The sequence below is a fragment of the Sparus aurata genome, chromosome 2 (genome assembly GCF_900880675.1).
Source record: "Sparus aurata chromosome 2, fSpaAur1.1, whole genome shotgun sequence".
In the NCBI taxonomy this organism is placed as follows: domain Eukaryota; kingdom Metazoa; phylum Chordata; class Actinopteri; order Spariformes; family Sparidae; genus Sparus; species Sparus aurata.
In genome coordinates, this window is record NC_044188.1 from 12368712 (window position 1) to 12382019 (window position 13308).

Below are 13308 nucleotides of genomic sequence, written 5' to 3' on the forward strand. Positions count from 1 at the left end.
TTGATAAAACCATTGTTTTCTTAAGAATATTTTTGTATGGAAAGCAGTTAAATGGTGAGAATGCAAGTGAGATATAGAATGAGTGAGCAAACATCAAACATATTATAAGCAGTCAGTAAAACAAACGTTGATTGCTTTACCACAAATCCAATCCCCTCAGCGACAATGTTTACCAACTCCTGACCTGCCATGTCACTGAAGTACATTTCCATCAGACAGCAAATGTGAAATAAAATGAGGATTTAAGATTAAACTGTTTACAACTTAAAAAATATGTAAGTTGGTTCACTGTTAATAGTTCTTAATCAAGAACACTGTTTTATTTTCATTACACTCCATGAAATGTAATGAGCAGTCGAGGAGGAACGAATGATTTATGAAGATCTGGTGCCTACAGTAGCAACTTCATGAGGTTATTTTGCAGACCTAAGAAAAGACTTGGAAAAGAGTTCATTAAAGCTCATTGGGTAAGGGCATCCTCTCTCCAATGTATAGTGAGGTGGCATACAGTAGAAGGAGGGAGGTCCTTATCTGAAAATCTATATAAACAAGTGAAAACACAAATGCAGTGTGCCCACATATAGACAGGCATGAAGATCTCAGCTCTCTTTATTGGCCTGATCCTGTCTCTGTGTTTGTATGAGGCCTCTCCTATGAAGTGTAAACTCCAGGGTACCGCACGCCTACCTGCATTCTCAATGGATGGTGACTACATTGTTGGGGGTGTTTTCTCTATACACAACTATTTGTACACAGTGGAACATAACTTCACCACCATGCCTGAGCCACCAAGGTGCACAGGGAGGTTAGTAAGAGGGAGAAGTGGTGGATATGAGACTATTACACTGTGTGGGAATAGAAATGTTTTGATTTTTATGGTGTGCTTACAGTTATGTTTCAAAGCTTTTGTTCTTTGTTGTTTTATGAGATGCCAAATGAGTATTTGGCCATTTTGATTGCAATTATTATATTCTGAAACTACAAGTGTCAGTAGGAATCAGTCTTTGGCCATATATGCGTTTTATTCATAAAAGCGCAATTTTGAATACACGATAAAGAAGGATTTTTGTCTTTCTCAACTGTAAATGTAAGCGTGTTAAACATCAGTTTGATGAATATTGTACAGGATAACAATTTAAGACTTTAGATTAAGTTGAAAAGCTATTTGTTGGTAAGTTGAGGTGTTTTTCTGTTAAAACTGTCATTTGTCCCCATCACATGTAAATTCGAACAGTGTGTGTTTTTGTAGCATTGACTCCCGTGAACTGCGCTTCTCGCGTGCAATGGTCTTCGCCATTGAGGAGATTAATCAGAGTACAGAGCTGCTGCCGGGCATCAAACTCGGTTATCAGATCCATGACTCGTGTGCCTCAGTGCCCCTGGCAATGCATGTGACATTCCAGCTTTCAAATGGCCTGGACCCTGTTTTTTATGCCAATAACAATTGCTCACAGTCTGGTATGGTGATGGCTATCGTCGGTGAATCTGGGTCGACACCATCCATCAGCATGTCACGTATCATTGGATCCTTTAATATTCCTCAAGTAAATACCTTGAATTTCTGCTTAACTAGTTCTTCATTTTAGGTCAATGCAACTTTTTTGATGATTGCTGATTGAAAAAATTGGACTGGGTTTTGTACTTTAGGTGAGCCACTTTTCCACTTGTGCATGCCTGTCTGATAAGCAGCAGTACCCCAGTTTCTTCAGAACAATCCCCAGTGACCAGTTCCAATCAGATGCACTGGCCAAGCTGATAAAACACTTTGGCTGGACTTGGATAGGTGCTGTCCGGTCAGATTCAGACTATGGCAATAATGGCATGGCTTCTTTCCTGGACGCAGCACAGAAGGAGGGGATCTGTGTGGAATACTCTGAATCTTTCCATCGGACCCACACACGCAGCAGGATCCAGAGAGTAGCTGACGTTATCCGCAGGTTTCTTAATCACTGATTGTACTTTTGTTGACACTGACATGTACACAAAACCAATAAGATGTAAGGTTCAAATTAAGGATGAATTATTACTTTTTTTAGCACTTTTCTGTATTTCATATTCATAGCAAGACAAACAGGTGACAGTACAATACATCCCAAACTGATGTGTCATCTGTGTTTCTCTGTGAATATTGCTACCTGTATTGTTATAATTTGATGGAAGTAATGTCTCTCCAGGTGATGCATTGTTGCCTATCCTGACAGTAAACATCTGTACATAAAATCACAGAAAAATGTTTTGTGAAATATAAGACAAAAGGTTATTTTATTATCTTCATAATAAGTTGAAAATTATTTTCTTTACCATGTTTATAACCATTAATGACATGTTATAAAAACTATTTTACTAACATTCCAAAAAACTAAAGCATTTTCCATGTTTATTTGTTTTAACTATCTTCATACTATTTAAAATAGTATATTATTATTGCTCATATTGGTGTAATATGATGCACTGAATGTCTCCCCAGGTCGACTGCCGTGGTTGTTTTGGCATTTGTAGCCTCTGGAGACATGAAGATCCTGCTCAAAGAGTTGTCGCGCAAGCCTTCTCCAGCTCGCCAGTGGATAGGCAGTGAGGCCTGGGTAACTAACCCAGATATGCTGAGTTTCAGTATCTGTGCTGGAGCCATTGGATTTGGCATTCAACAATCTGTCATCCCAGGTCTGAGAGAGTTCTTGCTTGATCTTTCTCCCCCCAAGGTGGCTGCCTCTCCATTGCTTACTGAGTTCTGGGAGGATGTGTTCAAATGCAGGCTGGGAAAAGGTTAGGAAGTTGTGCTGAGTTTTCGGTGACATTTACAATTAAGTCATTAGGCTCTGCAGCTGTTTTAGTGTCAAACCCTTGAGAGGGAAAGCGCAGGTTATTGAACAACAAAATGATGTGGACTCATAGCATATCTGTAAATGATCTTACTTGATGATTTCAGGTCAAGTTTAGGCCCTCTGTTGTCTTGGAGAAGATTGTTTGCAAGAACTTAACTGTAGTGGTTTCACAATACAAAGACACACAGTAGAACTTCTTCACAGCACCAAGCTAAATAGCAATAAAAACTGTTTCTGAAGGTCTGATGAGCCTGTTGTACTGACAGTGATTTCAGGACATGAAAATGGGTCAAGTCAGTTGGTGATGAAAGAAACAATTTAACAAATCTTTTTTTTTTTTTTCCTTTCATACATGAGAGTAATGATCTGATGACTCACTTTACTTAACTTGTGTGGGTATAAATATAGAAAAAATAACAAAATAGGTAAGTTTCTGCAAGGCATGTTTAGCTAAATATTGTAATGTTAAATTAAATAATGGAAAGCACAAGAGAATGATAAATACATTAGGAAGAATACCACCTTTCTCTGTCTTTGTGTATGTTTAGGTGCAGCCAAAGGTGAAAGTGTGTGTAATGGAACTGAAAACATAGAGATGATCCAGGACCTGTACACCGACACATCCCAGCTCCGCATCACCAACATGGTGTATAAGGCTGTTTATGCAATAGCACATGCCATTCATAATGTGTTGTGTCAGGACAGGAATGCTAAAACTCAATGTGACAAATTCACCAGGATAGAGTCCAAACAGGTTGGTCAAAAAGTAGTGTGTGAATAACCATAATCCTTTTGCTAAAATGTACATTTTGTTAAACCAACATTCAATAGTTTACATTATACCCTTTCTATAACTTGCTTCATTGACTCCATCCTCATAGGTTCTTTCTCAGCTTAAAAAAGTTAATTTTTCCAAAAATGGTTATGACGTGTCATTTGATGCCAATGGAGATCCTGTGGCAAGATATGAGCTGGTTAACTGGCACAAAAGCAAGAGTGGCAGCATTCAGATGGTACCAGTAGGGCATTATGATGGGTCACTACCAGAGGGTCAGGAGTTTCTTATCAACAGAAACCTCACCTGGGTCGATGGTGACACACAAGTAAGAAGCCTAAACAAAGTATTTTAATTCATCTTCAAGTGAACTGAATGTGTATATACTGAAAGCGGTTTTGGATGCTGTAACTGTTGATATAATGGATTATAGTAGACTGAGATAGAAACATTAAGTGTTTGTTTGATGTTTTGTAGGTTAATATTTTCAAATGAAGTTTTACATGCTTTGGCAGAGGGATACTAACATAAGCAGCACAGGTGAAGCCCTCTACTGGACCCTATTGGAATAGCTCTCCTCCAATCACACACACCTATTTGCCCATTTATTAAACTATGGTTACGTCTTAACCATTTCCCATCTCACACAGGCTCACCCCTCCCTCCATTGGAATCTGTGCGTACAATGGGTGGAGTCCTCATCAGACATACTCCCCTGATCCTAACCAGCAATAGTCTAAGAGCCTCAGCCCTCCTATGTCTTGTAACCAAGAACGCTTCTGTGGAGTAATAAGGAGCCCGACCCACAAACCTTGAACTGGGTGGGACGTTTCTCTAACCCTGCAGTGATCAAACACATACAACATTCACCCTGCAGAAAAACAGGCACAGTTAGCTGTATGAACAGGCTGGTCTTTGTATTTCTGTACAAAAGAACCATGTGGGCGGAGCGAGTCATTGCCATCTCCTCTCGAAAGACAAGCTTTCTCCCCAGGTCCACCTAGTGAAATGGAGGATGGACATTTGGCAGCTGTTTTTGCTTTTGGGGTTTTATCACCTTGCCTTCGGAAATGGACAGCTTCAGGTGGTGGTGCCTGTTGTTTGTTGGCAGTGTTGGGGAGACGTAAACTACATGTTGTTGAACTACTTAGCTTAACTACAATTTGCTGTAATTTGCTGGTAGTTGAAATACATTCATATTTTGTGCTGCGTCAAGTAATTCAACTACTTTTTGGGTCATTATTTGTAGTTTAACTACTCAGTTTACAAACTACAATTTTGACCAATAACATGAAATATGTTTTATTTAAAAAAGAACTATATAACATACATTTTATTTTATTTTTCTTTGAAACAAGGCATGAAACATGTCGTGACATGCCAAGCCAACACTGCCTCTGATTGGCTTGCCCTGGCAGCACTCAAATGCTTCACAGAGTGGGTGGGTCTTTGCGCCAAGGAAGGCAGTGCTCATATGGCACAAGCACGCCATGGACAACCCTCCTGCTACCCCGGATGTGCCCCTGAACGCACCAGCCCAACCACAGCCATATTTGAGCATGTACATGTTGGATATAGATGCATCTACAGACACCTACGTGTTCACATGTGAGCCCTGAAAGCTGAAAACAACAATAATTTTGACTTTTTTTTAACTTTTCCTCTCGAGTTGAGGGGCATATTTCTTCTGGCATGTGAATTTTTTGTAGGCTATTATATTTTGTTTCACGTACACCATATGTTGATTTATTTAACACTGAGTATAATGAGTATAAGTAGTTGCTAAAGCTACTTTTTTTAGCAGTAGTTTTACAAATTACATTTCTCCAGGGGTAGAAATTTAGTTTGTTCAAACTATTGCCAGGCTGAACTACATGTAGTTTTACAAGTTACACTTGCAAAGTAGTTTCCCCAACACTGTTTGTTGGTCTCAGAAGATATGTCCATTTGACAGTTTCTGTGAGCCCCGTGTCATGCCTGCACCTGTAGGCTATCTACCTTCTGTAAGTGCCTTGTGGTATCCTGTCAAGATGTGGTTTAGGGTGCACTGAGTTGCTCCACGTTGTTTGCAGGATGGTCTTATTCCTTGCTCCATATCTGTAGATTATTTGAGGTTGCTAAGAGGCCTGCTATTCAAAAATCATTTTGCTAGTGCAGTGAGTGTTGCCCTGCTGCCATGAGTCCAAATACCTGCATGAAAGCCAACACTGTCATCATTACATCTCATTGTTTGTGGACTGCCTCCAGAAGGGCTCTATGTCTTGACGTTGATGTTTTGACAGAAAAGCCTGGAACCTTGAGGAATCGAACGCCAAACCCAGATACTCTTCAACTGGGCTGTGTGGAACATGACCCATTCTTCACACATTGCCATGACAGGGCATAGAGAACAAGCAATATCCAGGATAACACAGTGGACTGAGCACAGCATCCTCACATGTGCTTGCTGTTGCCTAGAAGTACAACAGACTGCAGTCTGGCAACTCCATGGCTCCTCTCACTTGCTGCAGAATGGGAGGCAGACATTGTTTTTAAAGTTTATATGCCACACAAGGTCTGTTTTCTGACATCATTAAACTGGGCATATAGTTACAGTACCATAATATGATTGTCATTCCTGCACATAGAACCATGGTTATGCTGGCCATCTAACTTTACTTTGAGAGAGGAGGCAGGGATATAGGGTGCTTTGTGATACAAAGACTCCTTAACACACAGTCCATAGGATATTTCTGGAGACATTTTGGCATTAATGGCTGTCATGCCATTGTTGGGTGTTGCTCATGTGTTGTGTATGTGGACCGATGACAACCTCTTGGTCTTGTGGTATATCTGCAGGTTATGATGCAGGGGTATTGTACACCTGAATATGTGTTTCATTTTTTGTATTCATGTACCAGGTGCCTGTGTCAGTGTGCAGTAACAGCTGTCCTCCAGGAACTCGTAAAGTGCTGCAGAAAGGAAAACCCATCTGCTGTTATGATTGTATACCATGTCCTGAAGGAGAGATTAGCAATGATACAGGTATTTCTTTACTTTTAAAAGCATATGTACAACATTAAATATGTGACTACCGATACCCTTCTTAATTTTTGTTTCAGATTCCCCTGATTGTTTCCCTTGCCCTGAGGAGCTATGGCCAAATGCACAGAGGGATGCTTGTTTCCCTAAGCTTATAGAATTTCTCTCCTTTGACGAGGTCCTAGGAATCATCCTGGCTGCATTCTCAGTCGGTGGTGCCTGTCTTGCCATTATAACAGCGGCTATATTCTTTCGTCACAGGGCATCCCCGATTGTCAGGGCCAACAACTCTGAGTTGAGCTTCCTGTTGCTCTTCTCCTTGACTCTTTGTTTCTTATGTTCATTAACTTTCATTGGAACACCTTCTGATTGGTCCTGCATGCTGCGCCACACAGCGTTTGGCATCACCTTCGTCCTCTGCATTTCTTGTGTTCTTGGAAAAACTATAGTTGTGTTACTAGCCTTTAAAGCTACACTCCCAGGTAGTAATGTCATGAAATGGTTTGGCCCTCTACAGCAAAGGATGACTGTAGTGTCTTTCACATTTATTCAAGTTTTAATATGTGCTATTTGGTTGGGTCTTAGTCCCCCTTTTCCAATGAAAAACTTAAGTATATATAAGGAGAGAATCATCCTGGAGTGTGCATTAGGCTCAGCTATTGGGTTCTGGGTTGTTCTTGGGTACATAGGCCTACTGGCTGTCTTTTGCTTTGTGTTAGCTGTCCTAGCCCGGAAACTCCCCGATAATTTTAATGAAGCTAAGCTGATCACCTTCAGCATGCTGATATTCTGTGCAGTCTGGATCACCTTTATTCCAGCATATGTCAGCTCTCCTGAGAAATTTACTGTGGCTGTGGAAATATTTGCCATTCTGGCCTCCAGTTTTGGACTAATAGTGTGTATATTTGCTCCAAAATGTTTCATCATATTGTTTAAGCCAGAGAAGAACACCAAGAAACATTTGATGAACAAAAATTAATCCTAAACAATTTGAGCTTTCAAAATAGTTAAGATGGGCACATAAGCTTATGCTATGCAGTCAACACAGTCTTCGCTTAGTTCATTTTCATTTTTGACTGTCTTAAAATGTACTTAAATGTTGTAATCATATTCGAAATAATGTAAATATCCCTAACAAAAATGCATGGTACTGAGTCCTCGGCAGCGTGATTAAATAATTGCCATTTTAAGAATGTTTTTTGCACAACTGAAATGCATTTTAAATGGTGAGAATGCTAGTTTGACACAAAATAAGGATGCAAATAAAAAAGTATATTAAATCAAAAATACACACAACCATGAATCCAACAAAAACACTCAACCTAACACCTCATTTGACCTGACAGACGTTTCTGTGCCCTCCCTACAGCTCTCAACAACCTATGAGTGATCATGAATGCATTCATGTAGCTATTTAAATTTAAAATCTAACAGTTTACAGTTTTAAGGGTTTTGCTCTTTGTATTGGCTATTTGTTTTTTTATGTTTTTACAGCTAAGCACTTTTATGACTATTTGAAATACATGAGGTTAGTGTAAATAAGGAAATAAAGAATAATCATGAGTTTAATGCTTCTTTTAATCTATGCTGGCAGCTATTTTATTAATAGTTTAAGACGCTGACAATGCTTCAGTCATCCATAGCATATATTGCAGTCAGGGCAGAATAAAACAATAGGCATTAATACAGTGGTTAGTTAGAATCCGATTATAAATCAAATAATTTTAGTTGTAGCATACTGAACAGTGATACACTGCTCAGTATATGATACTTCCAAAATAATTCTCTCCTATCCTCAGCATGTAGATTTGAGCCTATGACATTTATCTGAACACTTGTCCTCTTTTTCTTAGACTCCATCGGATGAATCAGTGTATTACAGAGCAACTGAACTTCAAAGGGGATCTCACAGGACAGTTTTGTGATTGCTTTCCAGTGTATTTTATGGGATAAATACATGTATTTAAAACTGGATTAAACCAAAGAAATGGTTTTATCATTCATGAGGTAAAACTGAAATATGAGCAGAAAGACAGCAAGATACAGATAGCTTGTGTTTACTATTGTAACTTTACATGAAGAGAAATGAGACAGGGAATTGGGTAAGAGCATCTTCCTTCTGATCTCTTATAGGCTGATGTACAGGAGAAGGAGGAATCTCTTGTCTGATAATCTATATAAACCAGTGGAAACACACATACATTTGTTCTACATACAGACATTTGAGAAATGAAGGTCTCAGCCCTCCTTGTTGGCCTGATCCTGTCTCTGAGTTCTTGTGAGCTGAACTCACATCTGAAACAAAGGGTTGAGCTCACAGAAGAAAGGACTGGTGCTGGAGTCAGCACTGAGGCATCACCTGTTAAATGTAAACTCCAGGGTACCACTCGTCTACCTGCATTCTCATTGGATGGTGACTACGTTATCGGGGGTGTTTTCTCCATACACACCTACATGCACACAGTCAAACATAACTACACCACCGAGCCTGAGCCACTAAAGTGCATAGGGAGGTTAGTAAGTGGGACAAAAGTTGGATGAGTGGATGTTAGATGGTGTGAGGATATAAATGTATTGATTTATATGCTGTGCTTACAATTGTGTAAAACTGTTATGCAATGTTAAAAGCTTTCTCTTTTGTGTTACATTAGATGCCACATGAGTATTTGGCCATATAAATTACGTAGAGCATTATGATCTGAAAAAAATAAGCATTTTTGTGTTTCTTGCCTGAAAATATAGATGTGCTTAAAGATTTTATAAATGTTTGTGGGTTTTAAGCAATTAAGACTTTCAATTTAGTGGACTTTTGTTATCCCATGCATTGAAATTCCCGTGAATACAGCAGTGCAGCTGTCAGTTACGGTCTGTAACTCTGAGTTGAACTTCTTTATTATGTGTTCTCTGTTGAAATGGTGACCTGTCTTTATCATGTAAATTTGAACACTGTCGAGATATTCTGTGTGCAGAATTGAGTCTCGTGAACTGCGCTTCTCACGTGCAATGGTCTTCGCCATCGAGGAGATTAACAACAGCACAGAGCTGCTGCCTGGCATCAAACTCGGTTATCAGATCCATGACTCGTGTGCCTCAGTGCCTCTGACAATGCTTGTAGCATTCCAGCTTTCAAATGGGCTGGAACCGGTGTTTTACACAGGCAACAACTGCTCACAATCTGGTGTGGTGATGGCTATCGTTGGTGAGTCCGGGTCCACGCCATCAATCAGCATGGCACGCATCATCGGGTCCTTCAACATTCCTCAGGTAAATATTTGTATTTTTTGTCAGACTTTGTGTGTTTAATATGGACTAATGCTTGTTTTCTATGTCTGTGCCATTAATCAATTACACTGTTGTACTGTCTTAGGTGAGCCACTTTGCCACTTGTGCATGCCTGTCTGATAAGCAGCAGTACCCGAGTTTCTTCAGAACAATCCCCAGTGACCAGTTTCAGGCTGACGCGCTGGCCAAGCTGGTCAAACACTTTGGCTGGACTTGGATAGGTGCTGTTCGTTCGGATTCAGACTATGGCAATAATGGCATGGCGTCTTTCCTGCAGGCGGCACAGAAGGAGGGGATCTGTGTAGAATACTCTGAATCTTTCTATCGGACCCACCCACGTAACAGGATCCAGAGAGTAGCTGACATTATCCGCAGGTTTCTAAATAACTGATTGATGTACTTTTGCTCATAAAACACAAAGAAACACTGCACAAACAATCTTCAATTAAATGTGCATATAAATATGTGTCTGTATATATATACTATATATCTTTATACTTATTTAAAAGGTAAATTTCATGTTTGTGTCACTGATACTGTTTATTTTGTTTGTGTGTGTGCGTCATCTGTCTGGGTTTTTCTATTGGTGTAATATCATGCACTATAATGTCTCTCCAGGTCGACCGCTATGGTTGTTGTAGCATTTGTAGCCTCTGGAGACATGAGGATCCTGCTCAAGGAGTTGTCACACAGGCCTTCTCCACCTCGCCAGTGGATAGGCAGTGAGGACTGGGTAACTAACCCAGATATGCTGAGCTTCAGGATCTGTACTGGAGCCATTGGATTTGGCATTCAGCAATCTGTCATCCCAGGTCTGAGAGAATTCTTGCTGGATCTCTCTCCCACTAAAGTGGCTGCCTCACCAGTGCTTACTGAGTTCTGGGAGAATGCATTCAGCTGCAGGCTGGGAAACGGTAAGTTGTACTTATTTTTAGATGACATTTACAATTGAATCCAATGGAACCTCCCAGCCTTTAAAGGGAAATGTAAGGGTTAAACAATATGATAAGGCATTTACAGAGATGCAGAAAGAAGGTCTTTCTCTGTAAAGGATCTAATGCGATGATGTCAGTTTAGGTTTTGGGGCAAGATTTCATATTAACTTGTCTGTAGTGGTTTCATGACACGTAAGTCCTGAACACAAGTATGTGAATTACTAGCATGTATCTGGACAGTACTATTTTACTAACAGTGACTTCACTGTATTTATCTTTTCCGTGTTTTCTAGGTGCAACCATAAACAAGAGTGTGTGCAATGGAACTGAAGACATAAAGATTCTCCAGGATCCGTACACTGACACATCTCAGCTCCGCATCACTAATATGGTATATAAAGCTGTTTATGCAATAGCACATGCCATTCATAATGCAATGTGTAAGGACACAAATTCTACAGCTCAGTGTGACAAATTAACCAGGATTAAGTCAAAACAGGTCAGTGAAAGTGATTCCTTTCGCTAAGATACACCTTTTGTGAATTATTTATGTTCTCTCCATCATTCTGGTACTTTCATGCATCCTCATAGGTTCTGACTCAGCTGAAGAAATTAAATTTTTCCAAAAATGGTGATGATGTGTCATTTGATGCCAATGGGGATCCTGTGGCCAAATATGAGCTGGTTAACTGGAAAAAAAGTGAGAGTGACAGCATTGAAATGGTGACAGTAGGGCATTATGATGCATCACTGCCGGAGGGTCAGGAGTTCAGCATCAACAGAAACCTCATGTGGGTCGAAGGAGGCACTCAGGTAAGTAGCCTAAATGCCAACCATTTAAAATATTCCGATTTCACATTTGTAATCACCAAGTTAATCAGTGTTTCCCATTAATTAACGAGACTCTGCTGGCCCTCCATAGTCTAATTTGCTGCACCATAGTCTCCTTCTAAGAAAACGTTTTTCACCTCATAATAACGCTGAAAATATATAACGTTTCATACCGTTGCTGTATACGCAAATGCTTTCTCACTGACATACACATGCACATATATACTCCAGTCTGAGGCCCTGCAAATTAAAAGCATTGACACCATGTGTTGCTTTGGATACTGTAATACACATACTTGGTAGTCATCCCTCATAGAAGTAAGCATGCACAATTTCTCCTGGCAAACTGGTGTGCGTGATTGAAGGACTGCGATAGATATTTAAGAGAGAGATACAAATAATGAACCCATCCTTTACTCCTCAGAGCTGTATAGTATGTGTGAGTTTGTTTGTTTCTATGGATCAGGTGCCTGTGTCAGTGTGCAGTGACAGCTGTCCTCCAGGAACTCGTAAAGTCCTACAGAAAGGAAAACCAATCTGCTGTTATGATTGTATTTCGTGTCCAGAAGGAGAGATTAGCAATGCTACAGGTATTCATTTTCTCCAATGCATATGTACAACATCAAATATGTGACTGCTGAAAGCCATATTCTATTTTGTTTCAGATTCTCCTGATTGTTTCCCTTGTCCCGAGGAGCTATGGTCAAATGCAGAGAGAGATACTTGTTTATCAAAGCCTGTAGAGTTTCTTTCCTTTGATGAGATCCTAGGAATCATACTGGCTGTGTTCTCAGTTGCTGGTGCCTGTCTTGCCATTTTTATTGCGGCTGTGTTCTTTCATCACAGATCATCCCCGATTGTCAGGGCCAACAACTCTGAGCTGAGCTTCCTGCTGCTCTTTTCCCTGACTCTATGTTTCTTATGTTCATTAACTTTCATTGGAGTTCCCTCCAAGTGGTCCTGCATGCTGCGCCACACAGCATTTGGCATCACATTTGTCCTCTGCATCTCTTGTGTTCTTGGAAAAACTATAGTTGTATTAATGGCCTTTAAGGCAACACTTCCAGGTAGTAATGTCATGAAGTGGTTTGGTCCTGCACAGCAAAGGATGACTGTAGTGTCTTTCACATTTATTCAAGTTTTAATATGTACTATTTGGTTGGGTCTTAGTCCCCCTTTTCCAATGAAAAACCTCATTTTATACAAGGAAAGAATCATCCTGGAGTGTGCATTAGGCTCAGCTATTGGGTTCTGGGTTGTTCTCGGGTACATTGGCCTACTGGCTCTCTTTTGCTTTGTGTTAGCTGTCCTAGCTCGGAAACTTCCTGATAATTTTAATGAAGCCAAGCTGATCACCTTCAGCATGCTGATATTCTGTGCAGTCTGGATCACCTTTATCCCAGCGTATGTCAGCTCTCCTGGGAAATTTACTGTGGCTGTGGAAATATTTGCCATTCTGGCCTCCAGTTTTGGACTGATACTGTGTATATTTGCTCCAAAGTGTTATATCATATTGTTTAAGCCAAAGAAAAACACAAAAAAAAAAATAATGAACAAAAATTAATGTTTCAACGCTTGAGCTTTGGAAATAGTTAAGATGGCCACATATACGGCTTATGCTGTGCAGTCAGCACAGTCTCTA

General features: G+C 40.1%; 2 protein-coding genes across 2 annotated transcripts; both read left to right on the plus strand.

The window, feature by feature from the left end:
- Positions 1–698: 698 nt before the first annotated feature.
- Positions 699–7597, plus strand: LOC115573557 (extracellular calcium-sensing receptor-like). The gene is made up of 8 exons (XM_030404376.1): positions 699–805; positions 1250–1544; positions 1648–1937; positions 2468–2763; positions 3371–3576; positions 3704–3925; positions 6498–6621; positions 6699–7597. Exons 1-8 carry the CDS (start codon positions 699–701, stop codon positions 7595–7597), a joined length of 2439 nt encoding a protein of 812 aa, XP_030260236.1.
- Positions 7598–9057: 1460 nt separating this feature from the next.
- On the plus strand, positions 9058–13230 carry LOC115573567 (extracellular calcium-sensing receptor-like). The gene is made up of 8 exons (XM_030404388.1): positions 9058–9131; positions 9588–9882; positions 9986–10275; positions 10519–10814; positions 11129–11334; positions 11427–11648; positions 12133–12256; positions 12332–13230. Exons 1-8 carry the CDS (start codon positions 9073–9075, stop codon positions 13228–13230), a joined length of 2391 nt encoding a protein of 796 aa, XP_030260248.1. The 5' UTR covers positions 9058–9072.
- Positions 13231–13308: the final 78 nt, after the last annotated feature.